The following is a 20,529-nucleotide window of genomic DNA, read 5'->3' as shown; positions in this document are numbered from 1 at the left end:
AAGTAATAATGTTAAAAATTATGAATACATTCTAGTAAACAAGGCTCTGGAACATATGTATTCTCTGTACATTCTAAGTAATTTCGATTAAGTTTCCACCTGTTAAATACAGCACCACAATTTTGCAGGTAAGTACAGGAGAAACAAAGGACTGCAGGTGCTGGAATTTAGATGAAAAATAATAAGATAATGGAGGAACTCAGCAGGTCAGGCAGCATCCATGGAGAAAAGACGGTCAACATTTCGGGTCAGGACCCTTCTTCAGGGCTGAAGATAGGAAAAGGGGAAGCCTAATATGTAGGGGGGAAAAACAGAGCAGTGATAGGTGGACAAAGTGGGCACAAGGTGGTGATAGGTAGATGCAGGTACGAGATAGTGATAGGCAGGTGTGCGAAGGAAGGGAGAGCAGATCCACCAGGGGATGGGTCAAAGGTATGGAGGCAGGTGGCATGGAGGAAGGGGAGGAGAGGAAAAGGAGAGAAAAAATAGCAAGGAGAAAGAAGAGAGATAGGCTAGGAAAGGGAAGAAAAGAAGAGGCAATGTGTGGGGGGTGTGGGGTGGGGGTGGCTTTTGGTTTACTTAAAGTGGGAAAATTCGATGTTCATCCCGTTAGGCTATAAGGCCCCAAGACGGAAAATGAGGTGTTGTTCCATCTTATAGGTGACCGTTTCATTGAACACGTACGCTCCATCCGTAACTGTGATCTGCATCTCCCCGTTGTCAGTCACTTCAACTCCCCCTCCCACTCCATCACTGATATGTCAGTCCTCGGCCTCCTCCAATGCCGGGAGAAGTCCAAATGCAAACTGGAGGAACAACACCTCATTTTCCAGGAGTGGCACTCTGTAACAAGCAGCATGTAGGAAGTACATGATAACAAGAAACTTGACTTTAACAACAACCACACAGCTCGACAAACAACATCTGAGGGATATGCATTTTTGGAGAATTACAGAGATGCACTAATTGTATGCGAGTACACCTCACTTCAAACAAGGCAGTAGCAGAGTAAAGGTTAACCAAGGACCTGACTTATGGAAATGCATTCAAAAGAACATAAATCAGTACGTACAGAAAACAATAAGAAAGGGGGCAAACAGGAGATTGTTTTGAAGATTCAGCCTAGTTAGCCATCAAAGGTGTGAATGGCAGAGCATCTTGGAGTCAGTGATCATCATATTATTAGTTTTAGCAAAACTATCCCAATGGGCAAATGTATATCAGAAACAAATTGTCTCAATGTGGAAAGTGCACTGTGAATAAATAATTGTGGGGAAATTACACCATTCAGGGCAGATGTCACATGCATGATACTCAAGAGAAGAGAGGAGCCAACATTCTTTACTCCACGAACCATTACCAATGCAATTTAATACTATTGCACAGTGGAACCTCGATATGATGCACGTTGTTATATTGCAGATATACTGCAGAAGTTTTATGTCCCAATGTAGCGACTCACCGTCCGAGCAAGCGAACTGGCTTGGTGGTCGGGTCCCGCGTTGTCGGAGTGGCGAGGCCCAAGATGGCGCTGGGCCTTCGTCTTCCCCGAGCGACAGGGAGAACCCGCGCACGGGAAAAGTTTGGTGACGTAGTGCATATGTCATTTCCGTTTTCAGTGGGCGGGAACCGTTCCTCTTAAAAGGCCCACGCAAGGTGGGAAAATAAATCAGTTTTGTTCTGCAACTCATCGACTAGTGTCTTACTTTCGCATCGTGGTAGCAGCCGCTACATTGGTGACCCCGACGGTCCAAATGGATTTTGGACCCACACAATGGACGACAACACAGCAGCCAATGCAGTGGCACTTAAGCTGCCCACCTTTTGGATGCTTCGGCCCCGCATCTGGTTCGACCAGGCCGAAGCACAATTCCAACTTCGGCAGATCACCTCCGACTCTACATGGTACTACCACGTGGTCAGCTCCCTGGACCAGGAGTCAGCTGCCCAGGTCTGAGACTTCATCCAGTCTCCTCCGGAGGAAGGCATGTACCCGGCTTTCAAAGACCTTCTTATTCGGACCTTCGGCCTCTTCCATCTCGACGGCCTGGGGGACAGATCCCCATTGGCCCTGATGAATGAGATGCTGGCCTTGGCTGAGGGACACAAGCCCTGCTTGATGTTCAAACAGGCCTTCCTTGAACAACTACCCGATGACATTCACCTGCTGTTGGCCGACGCCGATTTCAGCAACCCACATGAGGTAGCCGCCTGGGCAGATGTCCTGCGGAAGGCCAAACGTGAGAGTGGGTCGTCCGTCAGCCAAATCGCCAGACCGCGGGCCCAACGCCTACCTAAACCAGTCCCAGCAACCGAGCGACCACACCCCAGAAACACAGACAATGACACTGGCGACCAGCTGTGTTTCTACCATCAGAGGTGGGGCGCGGAGGCCCGCTGATGCTGCCCACCCTGCAAGTTTCAGGGAAACGCCAGGGCCAGCCACTGCTGATGGCTACGGCGGCTGGCCACCAACACAGCCTCCTATCCGTTTGGGAAAAGCAGTCCGGGTGTCGTTTCCTCATCGATAGTGGAGCAGAGGTCAGTGTTTTGCCCCCGACCAGCCATGACACTCGTAGCAGGCAACAGGGTCCCGCACTCAAAACTGCAAACGGCACAACGATACGAACTTTTGGTACCCGTACAGTTCAATTACAATTCGGCGACAGCCGTTTTATCTGGAACTTTACCCTTGCCACCGTCGCCCAGCCACTCCTGGGAGCCGATTTCCTTCGGGCCCACAGCCTGTTAGTCAACCTGTGAGGGAAGTGGCTAATGCACTCCAGAACTTTCCAAACCTACTCCCTGGGAGAAGCCAGCCTACCAGCCCCGTGCTTGGACTCCCATTTCCCTGTCTGGCAACGAGTTCACCAAGCTCCTAGCCGAGTTCCCATCGATTTTGGCACCTCAGTTTACAAATTCGATGCCCCAACATGGGGTGTGGCATCACATCATTAGCACAAGGCCATCCCTTCATGCCCGAGCACGACGACTACCTCCAGACAAGCTCCGCCTGGCAAAGGAAGAGCTCTGCCACATGGAGGAGCTGGGGATCATTTGCAGGTCAGCCAGCCCCTGGGCATCCCCCCTGCACATGGTCCCCAAAGCCACCGGCGGGTGAAGGCCCTGCGGCGATTACCGCAGGCTGAATGACGCCACCACCCCAGACCACTACCCTGTCCCTCACATCCAGGACTTCACGGCAAACCTACACAGGGCCCACATCTTCTCCAAGGTGGACCTTGTCCGGGGATACCACCAAATCCTGGTCCACCTTGACGACATCCCCAAAACTGCGCTCATCACTCCATTCGGCCTCTTCGAATTCCTTCGAATGCTGTTCGGCCTTAAGAACGCCGCACAGACCTTCCAGCTGCTGATGGACACGGTAGGCCGCGACCTGGACTTCATGTTCATTTATTTAGATGACATACTAATCGCCAGCCATGACTGCCAAGAACACCTTTCCCACCTCTGCCAACTGTAATCCCGTCTCAGTGATTTCGGCCTCACTATCAACCCAGCCAAGTGCCAATTCGGACTTGACTCTATCGATTTCCTCGGCCACAGAATCACCAGCGAAGAAGCAACACCCCTACCCACCAAGGTAGATGCTATCTGCCATTTTGCCCATCCCAACATGGTCAAAGGCCTGGAAGAATTCCTGGGGATGGTCAACTTTTACCATTGGTTCATCCCTGCAGCAGCCCGTATCATGCGCCCTTTGTTCTCGCTGATGTCTGGCAAGGGCAAGGACATCGCCTGGAACGACAAGGCTGCAGCTGCCTTTGTTAAGGCCAAGGACACCCTGGCAGACGCTGCGACGCTGGTACACCCTAGGACAGATGTCCCAACAGCCCTCATGGTGAACACATCCAACACTGCAGTTGGTGGGGTACTGGAACAACTAATCGAAGGCCGTTGGCAACTCTTGGCATTTTTCAGCAGGCACCTTAGACCACCCGAACTGAAATACAGCGCTTTTGATCGGGGAACTTCTAGTGCTGTACCTGGCGGTCCGGCATTTCCAGTACTTTTTAGAAGGCAGGCCTTTCACCGCTTTCACTGACCATAAGCCTTTGTCTTTCGCCTTCTCCAAGGTCTCCGATCCCTGGTCAGCTCATCAGCAGCAACATTTGTCCTACATTTCTGAATTCACAACGGATATCCAACATGTCTCCAGAAAGGACAATGTTGTTGCTGACGCGCTTTCCAGACTGACCATCCGCAGCCTGTCCCTGGGTGTAGACTACGCGGCCCTGGCTGTTGCACAGCAAGCCGACGACGAGCTGCCTAGCTACAGAACCGCAGTTTCTGGCCTGCAGCTCCAAGATTCCTTAGTCGGTCCAGGTCAGCAGACCCTCCTTTGCAACGTCGCAATAGGTCAGTCCCGCCCTATAGTTCCTGCAGCCTGGCGGAAATGCGTTTTCGACTCGGTACACGGGTTGGTGCACCCGCCCATTAGATCAACTGTCCGACTGGTCGCCAGCAAGTTCGTCTGGCACGGCCTGTGCAAACAGGTCAGTGAGTGGGCCAGGACTTGTCCGCACTGCCAGACATCAAAAATCCAACGACATACCAAGGTCCCACTGCAGCAGTTCGAGCCTACCCGTAGAAGGTTCGACCACATCCACGTCGACCTCGTTGGTCCCCTGCCAATTTCAAGAGGAGCCCAGTACCTCTTTACCATCGTGGACCGGTTCACGAGGTGGCCAGAGGCAACCCCTCTATCCGACATCACGACTGATTCCTGCGCCCAGGCACTGCTCACAACTTGGATCTTGCGTTTTGGTGTTCCGGCCTACGTCACTTCAGACAGGGATGCCCAGTTAACCTCCAGCCTATGGTCTGCATTAGCGAACATGCTAGGGACGCAGCTGCACACCACCACGGCCTACCACCCTCAATCAAACAGGTTGGTAGAACGTTTCCACCGCCATCTGAAATCAGCCCTGATGGCCTGCCTGAAAGGTCCCAACTGGGTCGACGAACTGCCTTGGGTCCTGCTCGGCATACACACTGCCCCCAAGGAAGATCTCCACGCTTTGTCAGCTGAACTCGTGTACGGTGTGCCCCTGGTCGTCCCAGGGAAGTTCATACCCGCCCTTTGGGGGCAAGAGGAACAACCCGTGGCAGTCCTGGAAAGACTGCGCGAGAGACTCGGCAGCTTGGCACCGATTCCCACTTCGCGGCATGGTCAAGCCCCATCCTGTGAGCCCAAGGAACTATGAGACTGTAAGTTTGTTTTCATTCGCAGGGGCACACCCCAGGCACCGTTGCAAAAGACCATACAAGGGGCCGTTCTGGGTCATCAGGAATAATGGGTCCACCTTTATTTTGGACATTGGGGGCAAGGAAGAAGTCTTCATGACGGACTGCCTCAAACCGGCCCATTTAGATCTACAACAACCGGTCAAGGTCCCAACACTGTGACACAGAGGCCGACCTCCTAAGCAATGGCTAGCACAGCCCGCGAGCCTTGGGAACCGTATCACCAGTTCCTGGGGGGGGTGGTGTGGTTGTGTAGTGACTCACCATCCGAGCAAGCGAATCGGCTCAGCGGCCGGGTCGCGCATCGTCGCAGTGGCGAGGCCCAAGATGGCGCTGGGCCTTAGTCTTCCCTGAGCGACAGGGAGAACCCGCGCGCGGGAAAAGTTTCATGACGTAGCTCATATGTCATTTCCGTTTTCAGTGAGCGGGAACCGTTCCTCTTAAAAGGCCCATGCAAGGCAAGAAAATAAATCAGTTTTGTTCTGCAACTCATCGACTAGTGTCTTACTTTTGCATCGCGGTAGCAGCCGCTACATCAAATCAGATGTGCTTTATTTCATTGCACTATGAAGGACAAAGTCTGTAGTCCACTATGCATGGGTACGTTATGAGTAGATTACGTCGTTGGGTTCTGTAGCTTTATTAGATTTACAAAGAGAAATTAATGGATTAAATGACTGTGCAGAGCCTAACAAATGGATTCTAATACAGGCAAATGTGGAGTCACAAGAACGGGTGTATTGTAGACCCGTACCAAATAGTCAATGTCTGCATATCTGTCACCCGATGAGAGTTCGTGTGTAGAGCTGGATACTGCTGGAAGTCAGTACCTGTGAGACCCAAACCCCAGTGAGAGTCAATGTCTGTTATCTGTGACATCATACCCTAGTGAGAATCACTGTGTCTGCAACCTGTCCCTCAGGAGAGTCGTTGTGTGTGCATGTGTCTCCTGCTCTGTATTTTATGGCTTCAATATTCTCAAAGTGTTCCTTATGTTCAGCTGTGCTCAAATTACTCCAGGATCACGGAGACACAGTAATATGCCCAGCAGAATGTAACTGAACTTTGTTTGTGAAAGTCCCTCTGACAATAGCAGTACTGAGGGAGCAATGGATTCTGGTACAGCATCAAAGTCAAAGACAAGTTTACTGCCAATGCACAAGTACATGATGCACAGGTGCAATGAAAAACTTACTTGCAGCAGCATCACAGGCACATAGCATCATATACACAACGTTCACAAGACAAACATAAATTAAACATACATTATTCACAATTTTTTTTTACAAGGCAGAACACAATTAGAACAAAAAAAGTCTATTGTAGTGCAAAGTGGTCAGAGTGGTCACAGTGTTGCTCTACTGAGATAGTGAATAGGGTTGTGCAGGTTGGTTCAAGAGCTGAATGGTTGAAGGGAAGTAGCTGTCCTTGAAGCTGGTGGTGTGGGACTTTATGCTTCTATACATCCTGCCCAATAGTTGCTGCAAGAAGATGGCATGGCTCAGATGGTGGGGATCTTTGACGATAGATGTTGCCTTCCTGAGGCAGCGCCTCATGTAGATACTACCGATGGTGGGGAGGGATGTGGTCATGATGTATTGGGCTGAGTCCACTACTCTCTGCAACTTATTATGTTCCTGAGCATTTGAATTACTGTACCAGACCATCATGCAACCAGTCAGGATACTTTCAACAGTACGCCTGTAGAAGTTCGTTAGAGTGTTCGGTGACACGCGGAAGCTCCTTAACCCAAGAAAGTAAAGACGCTGGCACACCTTCCTTGTGATTGCATCTATGTGTTGGACCCAGGACAGGTCATCCGATGTGTTAACACCCATGAATTTAAAGCTACTGGCTCTCTCCACCGCCAATCCCCCAATGCAGACACCCGTATGTTCGCCCTCCTTCCCCTTCCTGAAGTCAATAATCAGTCCTTTAGTTTTATTGACGTTGAGCGAGAGGTTGTTGTGACATCACTCAACCAGGTGTCCAATCTTGCTCCTGTACGCTGGCTTCACCACCTGTGATTCGTCCAACAATAGTGTTGTCATTGGTGAATTTGTATATGGCACTGGAGCTGTGCTAAGCCACACAGTCATGTGTGTATATGGAGTAGAGCAGGGGGTTCAACAGGCAGCCTTGACGTGCACCTGTGTTGATAGTCAACAAGGAGGAAGTGTTGTGAAACCTCGCTGATTGAGGTCTGCCAATGAGAAAGTAGAGGATCCAGTTGCAGAGAGAGGTACAAAGTCCCAGCAATCCATTAATGTGCAACCAATCTACAAATTGTAGCTGTGGGATACAGCATTGAGATTCAGTGGACATTACATAAATCTGTTCAAACTGTCTGCACGCATGCACATGTGTATCTAAGTACTTGACCACTGGTGAAGTAAGTTTCTGTGGGTGAGGGCAATGAGACCTAGAGCCATGTTGTGTACGTTGAACAGAGGTGCATGGTAGATGAAAATAAATAATGCTTACCTGACTCTTGGTTTGAAATGTCAACATTTCCGTGAAGGTCGGGAATGAATGAATGATCTTGTTGGCTATGCCCGTCATACATTGATGAAGCAGAGCTATAAGATTCATCTGTTATTGGTTCAAATCCAGGATTAACTATCCAATGGAAATAACAAATACAGCATTTGTAAAAATTTCATAACGTATGCTTTAATGTACTGTTTCTGTTTTTACCTGTACTACATCAATGCACTTTGTACCAACTCAATGTAACTGCACTGTGTAATGAATTGACCTGTACCATCGGTTTGTAAGACAAGCTTTTCACTGTACCTCGGTACAAGTGACAATAATAAACCAATACCAATACAGTGATTGAATAATCAGGGGAGCTGTTAGGCAGAATACAGGAATTTTTCCATTGTTGCTTTTACATTGCTGATCTAGAGACTGAAACCCATCTACAGCTTTCAGTGATTACAATCCTGAAAATGCCTTCCTTAATCAATGGCAGAATCATGAAAATATATATATAACTTATATTTGATAGTCTGTTTACTTGGAACCACCTCAAAGGATTTAATTTCTAAAATTGAAATCCACCGCTTTGGTGCTGTGAGAGTGAATTGTTTATCTCCTTAAAGTTCAGTTGGGGTTATTTCAATAATTAACAGATTTCCTGTGACCAAAAGAGCTGATAATTCCATTCTGAAGTTGTTAACCATTTAGTATTTTAAGTTATTTTGTAAGGATAGGACAGAGGTGTAACAGCTTTAAACTAATAACAGGTGGTTTTGGATTGAAAAGCCCATCATAATGTTCAGACCTATCAAAATGTTTCACAGTCAATGAAGAATTTTTCCTGTCCTTGTTGTGCCTCTACTTCCTCAGGAGGCTAAACAAATTTGGCATGTCCCCTTTGACACTCGCCAACTTTTATCTTTGCACCACAGAAAGCATCCTATCTGGATGCATCGTGGCTTGGTATGGCAACTGCTCTGCCCAGGACTGCAAGAAACTGCAGAGAGTTGTGAACACAGCCCAGCACATCATGGAAACCAGCCTTCCCTCCATGGACTCTGTCTATACCTCTTGCTGCCTTGGTGAAGCAGCCAGCATAATCAAAGACCCCACCCACCCAGGTCATCCTCTCTTCTCTCCTCTCCCGTCAGACAGAAGATACAGGAGCCTGAGGGCACATACCACCAGGCTCAAGGACAGCTTCTATCCCACGGTGATAAGACTATTGAACAGTTCCCTTGTAAGATGAGATGGACTCTTGACCCCACAATCTACCTTCTTTGACCTTGCACCTTATTATCTACCTGCAATGCACTTCCCTACAGCTGTGACACTTTATATTCTGTTATTGTTTTTACCCTGAACCACCTCAATGCACTGTGTAATGATTTGATCTGTATAAACGGTATGCAAGACAAGTTTTTCCACTGTACCTTGGTACAAGTGACAATAATAAACCAATACCAATGAGGAAAGTTATGGCAGGTAGCCTCTGCACAAAGATGTCCTACAAATAGCAATGAGATAATATGACCAGAGAATCTACTTTTCGTGTGATGTTGATTGATGGACTTGTATGTTTTGCACTGAAGTGGGACATTGTGAACAAGAGGAAATAGTACGAATGGTTAACTTGCATATTATACCACAAAGCATTTATTATGACCTATGTATATCAGGAAGATGATGGATATGTGAGAGAGAATAGGTTATGGGAAGCAAGAAGAGAATAGGACTGATGGGATTGCTCTGAGAGCTGGAATAGACATGATGGGCTTAATAGCCTCCCATGTTGCAAGGAAATAAGAAAAAAAAAGAGAATTTCTATCACATCACACACATAAGACTTGGTTTATGTGGGGGAACAAGCAAGTCTGGCTGTATGGGATAACCACAAGGAGTTATGTGACCATACAGTTCCTGTACTGATATATTTAGAGATAAAAGAGCTAGCTCTAGAATTGTCTCCATGTCATAAAGTCTTATAACACAGAGATGGGCCCTTCAGCCCACCATGTCCATGCTAGCCTTTTGCCCATCTACACTAATCCCATTTTCCAGCATTAGGACCATATCCTTCTAATGCCTTGCCTACTTAAGTGTCTGTCTGAATGTCTAGTAAACATAGTAATTGTACCTGATTCCACCACCTCCTCTGACAGCACATTTCAGATATCAACCACTCTGTGTAAAAAAAAATTACCCCTCAGATCCCCTTTAACAGATTACCCCTCAGATCCCACTTTAAATCTACACCCTCGTTTTAGATACTCCTGCCATGAGAACATGATCACATCAGCAGGAACATCACCTAAGCAGCCACAAAGGCTACCGCAATGCTAATCAGGGGTCTGAGTAAAAACAAAGACCTGAAACAGGGCACAGAGATGAAAATATATAGCAAGAATATATTGGGCAACAATGATTTATACCTATCGTTTCAAAAGGGATAATTAATTAAGAAAGCTTAAGTAAAAGATATAGGTCTCCAAAAGAATGTGCTAATCAGAGATGATGGACTTGCCCTAGATGCCATCACTATAACATCCAAAGCCTATAACTGAACAGAATGATGCTTTAGACATGAGACCACCAGACCTAACCAAAGGCAAGGGTTTGTACAGAACATGATGACGTGCAGGGAAGGTAATATCAGAAGCTACTGATCACACATCTTCTTGTCTTGGTTTAAGTCAAGAAGTGATAAATGATGTACATAGATGAAAATGTTTTACTTTATTCTAAATGTGCATAAAGATGTCATGCTTTGCAGAACTGGAGAGAATATGTGGACCACACCCATAATGCATTTGGGCCCCTCTCCCTCCAGCAAATGATAGATTAATCAATGAATTTAACTCAAGTTTGGACTTGTGTGAGCGATTCCCTGCTTAAGATGGATATTGGGAGAATACTCTGCTTTCATTTCAAATGTGTGGTGGTATTGAAGCAGGGCACTGTGCAGACAAAAGAACATTTTCCCCCAAAAAACAAGTCAGATCTTGTCTGTGCAATTGAACTTACAAGCTCAGAAATAAGCAGGCCAGTGTAAAGTCCTCTTAGAAGTGCCCTGAGGAGGCTACAAGAGCAAAGCAGCATTTGTGTGAATGTACAGCAAGATAACAGAGTTAGCTCCAAGGCTTTCTCTATGAAAACCAGGGGCCTAAGTTAGAACCTAATGATATGGGTACATAGACAAAGGTAAATTGTGACAACACTCTGGGAAGCAATGATGTATACTTTCCATCTCAAGAAAAGGCAGGTGATGGGGATAGTTAGTTATCAGAGCACGAGTTAACAGGCACAGAAGGCCTCTGAAGGAATGTGGTAATTGGAGATAATGGACTTGCTCCTAGTGCCGTCACCACGGTAACCAAGGCCTTAATTGAATAAAGGGATGCTTTAAACACGAGACCATTGGATCCTGTCTAAAGCCAGGGTCCACATTACACATTATAATCATGCTGGGAAAGAGTCAGAAGTAACAGCCTTCTTGTCTTGGATAGGTCAAAAAGTGATCTGAATGTCTTATATTGGTGAAGGTGCTGTACCTTATCTCCAAATGTACATAAAATGCCATGCTTGGAACAAACAGAGAGAGAGTGTGTGTGTGATCCTCACCCTTAATGTGAACAGGCCTTCCCTCTCCTGTCAGATGGTAATACTATACTTCTCTATTCCACAACTGTTTTTTTTTCCATTCACCCAAGAAGGTGTCAACCTTGGTTTAACATTTCACCAGAAAGATGGTACCTCTGCCATTGCAGCACTGAAATATCAGCCAAAGTTACTGGCTCAAATGGTTAAAGTAATCCATTGAGCCAAAACTGATAACCTCAGACAAGAAGTCTGATGCAAATTAAGGCAAAAAAACCTTGCAATTATTTAAAACCACTACGTTGTTGGAAGTGGGAAGGCTTAAGTGTTGTCCTCAATAAGTCAAATTTTATTTTAATGTATTATTTAATTGCAATATTCAATTATATAAACATTAATGTTCCAGAAAATTGCATAGCCTAATAGTTGATAGCATCTGGAACAGAGTACGCTTGAACATTTTGGGGGGGGGGGTGGAACCTTTTGAATGTGCCATAGAATACATCTAAAAGGACAGAGCTTTAGTTTTGATTCTTTTTGAAAGAAAGTGTAGCCATGATACATCAAACGGTCTTTTCTTCTACTATAAACCTGCGACTTAATTTGCCGTTTTGATATTTTAATTGAAAATGTTTCATATTCATTTTTAAAAACATGCCTACAATAGAAAATGTTTGGTATTTTTGCTTGATTATTCTATCTAATTCTAAACGATCATTTATTTATTTATTTTGGCAATTGCTACCTTTTCTTTTTAAGACACTCAGTACCGTGGCAGAGAATAATGAAGGAACCTGAGATCAAGTGAAGAATCTGTTATTCATTCAGCCAGCAGTTCAGACTTCCACTGAAGAGACTCATATTGTCTCTTGTCCAGATGTCATTAAACAACAATATGCAATTTTCAATAACATTGATTAACACATTTGACCAATACCTCATACATAACAGATGATACAGAATTGCCACTATTTCATTCTATTGAGCGTTTCATAAAAATAGGAAGTAAATGCATTCAATACAAATCAGTATTTTAAAGTAAAATTCCTATTCTAAACAATAGCTCCAAGTAATACAGAAAATTTATTAATGACTTGGATGAGGGGGTGGAAGGGTGGGTTAGCAAGTTTGCAGATGACACAAAGATCGGTGGTGCTGTGGATAGCGTGGAGGGCTGTCGAAGCTTACGGAGGGATATTGATAGAATGAACAGCTGGGTTGACAAGTGGCAGATGGAGTTCAATCCGGAGAAGTGTGAGGTGGTACGCTTTGGAAGGACAAACTCCAGGGCAGAGTACAAGGTAAATGGCAGGATTCTGGGCAGTGTAGAGGAGCAGAGGGATCTGGGGGTTCATATCCACAGATCACTGAAAGTTGCCACACAGGTGGATAGGGTAGTTAAGAAAGCTTATGGGATGTTAGCTTTCATAAATCATGGGATTGAGTTTAAGAGCCACGAGTGATGGTGCAGCTTTACAAAACTCTGGTTAGACCACACTTAGAGTACTGTGTCCAGTTCTGGTCGCCTCATTATAGGAAGGATGTGGAGGCATTGGAAAGGGTGCAGAGATTTACCAGGATGCTGCCTAGCTTAGAGAGTATGGATTATGATGAGAGACTAAGGGAGCTAGGGCTTTACTCATTGGAGAGGAGGATGAGGGGAGACATGATAGAGGTATACAAAATATTAAGAGGAATAGATAGAGTCGACAGCCAGCGCCTCTTTCCCGGGGTACCAATGCTCAATACAAGAGGGCATGGCTTTAAGGTAATGGGTGGGAAGTTCAAGGGAGATGTCAGAGGGAGGTTTTTCACCCAGAGAGTGGTTGATGCATGGAATGTGCTGCCAGGGGTGGTGGTGGAGGCTGATACGTTGGGCAAGTTCAAGAGATTGTTAGATAAGCATATGGAGGAATTTAAGACAGAGGGATATATGGGAGGAAGGGGTTAGATAGTCTTAGGAGTGGCTTGAAAGTCGGCACAACGTGGTGGGCTGAAGGGCCTGTATTGTGCTGTATTGTTCTATGGTTCTATGGTAAAACATACCAAATCCAGTGTTATTTTCATATGGATTCATATTAGTGAGTCGAGGTCTTAATTCACTGTGTTCTCTTCCAATTGTTGTCATTTGTATAGTCTCTGGCCGGTCCCAATTTCTCCAAACATTGGATGAATCATACAGATCCTGGTCGGAAGATGGCAATGAAGTTGTACGGAATGTAGAAGATCGCATCTGTGAACTAAAACAGAAGAAAACAAAAACTAGTGCAATGCTGCATTGCTTGATTATTCATAATGTATGGATTTTGCTTTGGAATATTAGATTCTGGGATCATCTGAAGTTCTTTGCTTATGTGTACTGATGTCCCAGCTTAATAGTGAATTGAGAGACATTAATGAATTCAAACTGGTCGTCATTAAACATGTTTTGAAGATGTTATTTATGACAATAATTATATGAAATAGAATACAAGATATATATCCAATGTTTTTGCGTTTTTCAAGATGCTTCTGCCTATGCAAGGTTAATTTTCTAAAATCTATTTACCATTTGTTAAACTTCTCTAACTCAAATATATCCATGTTTTTTTTAGTAATGTGAAGTTAACCTATAAAGTAGAAATATAAAATTTTATGCTTCTCCTGCAGAGCGTTGTATGTTGGGCAATAAGCAAACATTATTCCTTGATTTCCCTCAAGACTACAATAATTATAAAACAAACACCAGAGAATTCTTTTGTGAATATCATGCTCATTAGGTTAACCATATGAGTTCTTAAAAAAATCACCTCAGAAACAGCATCAACATTTCAATGTTATCTTAGCTTCTATCAATCTGTATTTAGTAGCTATCAATTACAAGAGACAAGAGACATTTTATTTCTTAAGCAGGAAAGTCATTCCTTAACAATCCCTACTTTAAAAAATAATTACCATTGTGAAACATGTACACAGCTTTACCTCACACAAGACTGAGAAGACTAACAACTACATAAGGAATACAAGTCATACTCATTTTAAATAATTACAGAGCAGGGAAATGTTGAAGCCATAATTTAATTGATGCTCAAGCCAATTTTTAATTCTCGTTATATAGAATGTCACTTGAACTTCCCTATTAGGTTACTGACTTATAATTTGCAATCATTCATTATACTACGTATCACTCTTACAGGGTATTTCTACATTTTTTGCCTTGCTAGCACAGAAGAAGTGTACAGTAGAGGCAAGAAGCTTGATTGTCTTGTCAGCAGTAACTCAGTGTTGTTATGGGGGTTAGTAAAATATTGTTCTTGACTAGACATATAGTGCTTTCAGATTTCAATGTTTTGTGCACTGGGGAAAGGTAGTGACACAACGAAGGGAAGAATATGTGGAATACTCCATGACATCACTGGATATGTACTTTTTAAAATTCTGCTTCTCTCTGAATGATTGAAAATTCTATATTTTAGGCTGCCTATTGTTAACAATAACAACAAATGCACTGCAGGGATTTCATCACGTTCTAATGAAATAAAATGTGGAGCAACGCTTTCAGGGCTAAATTGACTAAGATCATTATAGTATCTATTCACATCTATATACAATGTACAACATTTAGCACTGTTTGACAATATGCACAATTGATTAAAATGTCTGGTATAATCATTATCCTTCTATGGCAAACAGCGTAATGTAGGGTCAAATATCGTTGGTGAATAGCAGTAGTTCCATGGCAAGTTTGGACTTAAGCACACACAAATTCAAATGCAGAAACCTAGAACTTGCCAACAGCCAAGCACAGTCCATTGGAGAAGTGTAAATTTGTTTGCTCACAGATCCAACACCAGGTTAGACATCGTGCAGGATCTGAGCCCTCTCATGTGAATAGAGATTTTACAACTGTGTAGAAAAGGGTAGGTACTGTTTTTCCAATTTATTTGTGGCTGAGTTAATATTTTAAATTAGTTGAGTATTGTTAATTGGTTTTAAGGGTCTTCAAAAATGTTTTAATTGTTGAATTTTTAATAGTTTTTGGTTGCTCCTGAATGGTTAAGAACAATGCGAAGCATTCTGAATGACTGTCAGCATTTCTGGGGCATGGCTTTACCATTGGTCAAAACTTTCCTCAGAAGCTTAATATGTGTGATTAATCGGGTTACTTGGACAAACTAGAACACATTCTACACAAGACCCTGTGCTAAGCAGGGCCTCTCTGATCTGGTCCAAGTCAGTGTTGGCTAGAGGGACACAAGTGACTGCAGATGCTGGAATCTGGAGCAACAAACAATCTGCTGGAAGAACTCAGCGGGTCATGCAGCATCTGTGGGAAAGAAAGGAAATGTTGACGTTTCAGGTCAAAACCCTGCATTGGGACTGGCTAGCATGTTGCACCTTAATGATCCAAATCAGGTAAAGACAGGGCAATGAGGAATCCAAATGGTGACTGTGTGCAGCAAGTACCATTTGACAAATCTGGGCCCAATGACATACGATCCAATAAGTTATGCAGTTAAATGTGTTTTGGTTCCTGCAGGCATTCTGTTATGAAAATGTATGTGATATATTTGGTCCGAAACCTTCCTCTCAAATCTGCTTAAAATGAGAAAACTCCTGAAGAAGTATTGTCACTGATCAACGCTGGGGACTTTTTATTACACTTGCCCATCAAGTTTGACTGAGTGAAAAATAAAAATGATATATTGACACATGACATTAGCAAAGACTTAATATTCCTTCAAAATTAAAACAGTTGGCTCAGTGGTGGCACTCCGTATCTCTAAGTTAGGGGATTGTGCAGTCAAGTCCCATTCCAGAAATTTACGTATATGGTCTAAACAGAGACCTTGGTGCTTAGGGAACATTGGTAGAGACAAAATGAGACAGAGACATAACGGGGAGAGGGACAGAGAGGGAGATGATAACTAAAAGTAAATACCTTTTGCTATCTGAATGTTATCAATTCACCAATGCAGCTTTGGAAGTTCCTGTTGCTTACACAGCTTCTTCCACCTTTAATTCCATTCTGCCTATCTACCACCACCAAATTCTCAAAACTGCTTTCCCATTCTTCCACAGCCCCTGGTTTCTCCTTTATGCCTGGTATCAAATGGTCTCCTGCTTCTTGGACTTTGCCACAAATTGGCTGCTGCCTCAACACCTTGCAAAAAAAAATGATCCCAGCTTTCCAATAAAATGTAATAACATTTGTAGAGGACATGTTATCATGATCAAACCTCCAGGAAAAGTCTCTATTCAGAGTTAACATTAAAGTTGAAAATCCAAAAATGCAGCATAAAAGCACAGACAATGAAGAAGTTGAACCTGACAATAGTTAAAGGATAAGCAGTAGAATAAGACTGACAAAAATTATATCAAGTTGCACTTTTGGATGGGATCATGCAGTCAGCTAGCGCCATAATCGCTAGTAGTATAAGTTGCTTTTTTTTTCCAAAAATAAAGTTCATTTCCTAATGGTCCTGTTCTCTATTTATTTGGTCTGCCCACAAAGGATGATATGACAGAGAGTGGGTACAAAAAGAGTTTCTAGCCTGAAACAGTTGAGAGTTTGCAGCTAACTTTCTGAACAGCATGATCATGAAATAATTTTTCCAAATGATCACATCAAAGAAGACATTTTAAACAGAAGTTGTGAACTGATACATTTTTACTAAAAACTTACTTTATTCATATTATGTACAATCAAGACACATCTTTCTCTACATTCATTGTATCATCAAGTCAATACATTCTGCCACCACGTGTCAACACCACTCATGCTTCCTCCTTAAACAAAGGATTTGTCAATTACTTGAGGGACTGTTAGACAGTGACGAGCCTCTGTGTTGATTGGCAATGGACCTTACACTGTCATCCTTCCCTGCAGAGCCTTTGCAGTGGCTGCACTGAGCCTCAGGGTGTCCCCTCAGCATGTACTGCTGCACCTTGGAATCTACCAGTTGGCAGCATTTGCTTGCTCACATCTGCTTACACTGGAAGACCAACAAGTTTCAGTAGGCCAATCTGTCAATGAGTTGATAATCTTCCAGCAGCTGTTGATGTCCGTTTCAATATGCTTCCCTGGGAATCGCCCGTAGAGTGCAGAGTCCTGTGTTACGCAGCCACCTAGGACAAATCTTGATGAGGACTGCTGCACCCCTTTCTAGCCCTTCAAGGCAAATGCACAGCCCACAAGGAGGCTGACAATCATCTCATCCTCACCACAGCCATCTTGAGGACAGCATGCAATCAGACTGAAGCCCTACATGAAGGATCAAATGGAGAGGGTCCCTCTCGTTACCAGCTAACTGAGGTCTTGGTGTTTGTTTGACAATTCTGGCAATAAGGCATTCTGCAAAATGACTTTGATAGGATCCATCCCACAGGATCTACTGTCTTTTTCTCCTGCAGAGCCTTCAGAATGTTCCACACTGACCATTGCCTGGTATTTGTGGTTGATGGTGTTTTTCTGCAGGAATTTTACTTACAAAGGTCAGGTAAATAAGCTCAACCACCATATCCTAGTAATTAACCATTCTTTGTGTCAGAATTATATTAGCTACCATTCAGAATTGCCAAGTATTTTTGAACAATCGACTTTGGAAAATTTGATTTGGCTCAGATTTTATATACTGAAACTACACTGCTTTTGTCCTAAATAGAATGAAAGATGTTGGGCCCAGTACTAAATCTGTTCATAAAGTAAAAGACACAAGAAGCAATTTATAAACTACTTATCATATTAATCTGGGCACACAAGTTACTTAGTAAGTTTTGATCTTTACCCTTTTAAAAAAAAATCAGCCATTGTTTTACTTCCAAATGCATTGATCTAGTTTATCAACACAAGGTGAATATTACACAAAAATATAAACCTGCAAGTAAATGCTCTTTTTATAGTCTGATACGAATGGGCATGATTCAGAGAAAATGCTTTAGCTGAAGTGAAACAAAAGCATATATTGCTGGTTTCCCACTGAAGTGAGAAGCCTTTAATATTGAAACTAACCTCAATTATTGTTGCATTTTCTTGAATTATTTATTCAGGTAGTCCTGGATTTACTTGAGTGTTGTGTTAATTGGATAAATGGATATATTTCCCAAAGGTCTGGTTCAAGAAATGGTAGATTCCTGTATCTTTTAGTTCACAGATCCACGGGTATGTTTGCATCCTCCAAGAAGACCTTCTAACCATCACTTCAGCAGAATGTTGGTAGAAGTCAAGGCAAAAGTACAAGTGGCCATTTAAATTGCTTCTTGGAGGCTTATTTTGATCTCTCACCCCAGGAAATTCTACTCCAGTATTTTCTGCTTTGTTCAAAAATAGAAAGATAACTGCTAAATATCTTGATAAGATTTCTTCAGACTTCCTGCTGTGGCATGAGTGGAAACCCCGGAGAAATGGGAGAAAGTATAGATATGGCTTTGCCTAATGATGTGACCATAACGGAGATCCTTCCAACGATCCAGATATTATCAATCTGCTTCAAGGATGAGAAACTCCTTGAAATGTTTCTTCTGGCAGAACTGGGGGCACTTTTCTTCCTTTAGCTCACTACGACAGTCACCTCATCTGACCTGACCTGACCATCACATCTATGTGGAATGCCTGCCCATGTGCAAATCTCACTGCCTTGACCCACGTCTTGACATTTTATCTTTCTTCAGAGGTTTACATTAATCCAACAAAGACATGATAAGAGATGGGGAAAATTATGGACCTCCAAATCTGAGAAATAGATTTTAAAGGAATCAGGGAATGTGGGAGTATTTCAGGAAAGTGGTGCTGAGGGAAAAGATCAGCAATAATCTCATTGAATGGAGGAACAGGCATAAGGGGATGAATGACCCACACTTCCTTTTATTCTTTTCTGTTCTTACATTCTTATTTTGTGTTGAAGCTAGCTTTGGCTGATCCACTATCAGTTACCATAAATTTACCAATACCAGTTGCGTAAAATGCATTACTTACATTCACAAGATCTTCTGTATTCTCTCCCCCACCTCAGCTCATTGCAACTAAAAACTAAACTTTTTAAAAAAATTTTCATCTCTATTCTGATGAAGAGTCTTCGACCTGAAACGTTAACTCCGTTTCTTTCTATAGATGTTGCCTGAACCACTGAGTGTTTCCCGCATTCTGTTTTTATGTCTGCTATTCTCTTAAAACCCGCATCAACCTTAACATTTCCTCTAAATTAAACAGGCTCATACTTTTAAGATCCTCTTAGCAATTTAGAGCTCTATCTTCTCTGAGGGGTCAACTAACAGAACTTGATTCAACTGAATTTTTAACTCCTTTCATCTATGTTCACAAGCACACTTCATACCAGGGACATATTTTAAAGGAACATCGACACATTTGCACATAATCTTTTCAAGGATCTCTCCACTTTAATAACCTGATTAATTAGTATATAACTCTAGGGTATATAAATCACAAATCTTAGAACTTCAGCATTCTTGCTATGCTTTTTCTAAAGAAAATATGATCCCTCAAGTCTGCACTGTTCTATATGCTATAAAAATACTAAAACAAAAATACATCAAAATCCACTCATCCTTCTTGTAGCTATGGGTTTAAATTACAGAACTTCACATAAAAGATACATATATACTTCTGAGTACTATTCTGCCTGTCATAAAATAGGCCCTTGCATACCTCTTTCAAATCAAAGTTAAATTTGAGCTTAATTTTCACTGATATTTCCTGCTAATCATTTGTTTGAAGTATTAGATAACTATATGGAAATAAATTTACTACTCAAGGGAAGCTCTATCATGTAAATTCTGGAGTTTGTTTCCAGAACAATGCAAACATTTCCTGCTGCTTATTTGTGATTCATTTTTTTAAATTTAAATTGGTATTAAAATTGTTTGAAAAAAATTGTTCCACTGCAAAGATATGCATCTGCAGAATACTGGTTGTCTGAATCTACATGCCTGTGGTGCTGCTGCAAGCAAGTTTTTCCATTGTGCCTGCACCTCACCATACTTGTGCATATAATAATAAACTTGATTATTTTATGTACTGGAAGGAAATAATCCACTTAATCCAATTAAGTTTAATTATCATTAAAGAAGAAATACTTTCAGAGGAATATTTTTATCTTTCATTATGTTTGCATTCCACTAAAATTAAAAGAATAAGAGCTATAGCAATCTAAATTTAATATTATTTTATTTACTGTATAA

At 42.9% G+C, this 20,529-nt stretch overlaps 1 protein-coding gene across 3 annotated transcripts in view; it reads right to left on the bottom strand.

The window, feature by feature from the left end:
* Window positions 1–20,529, bottom strand: part of LOC127573753 (transmembrane channel-like protein 5) — a 101,011-nt gene that overhangs the window by 62,313 nt on the left and 18,169 nt on the right. For all 3 annotated transcript variants that reach the window (XM_052022245.1, XM_052022244.1, XM_052022246.1), the window contains 2 exons: window positions 13,399–13,592; window positions 7,756–7,890 (listed from right to left, as the gene is read on the bottom strand). In XM_052022245.1, coding sequence (XP_051878205.1) covers window positions 7,756–7,890; window positions 13,399–13,592 — 329 coding nt within the window. The remainder of the gene's footprint in view (window positions 1–7,755; window positions 7,891–13,398; window positions 13,593–20,529) is intronic.

This window comes from Pristis pectinata, chromosome 8 (assembly GCF_009764475.1).
Source record: "Pristis pectinata isolate sPriPec2 chromosome 8, sPriPec2.1.pri, whole genome shotgun sequence".
NCBI classification, from domain to species: Eukaryota; Metazoa; Chordata; class Chondrichthyes; order Rhinopristiformes; family Pristidae; genus Pristis; species Pristis pectinata.
This window is presented reverse-complemented; position numbering and strand designations above follow the sequence as displayed.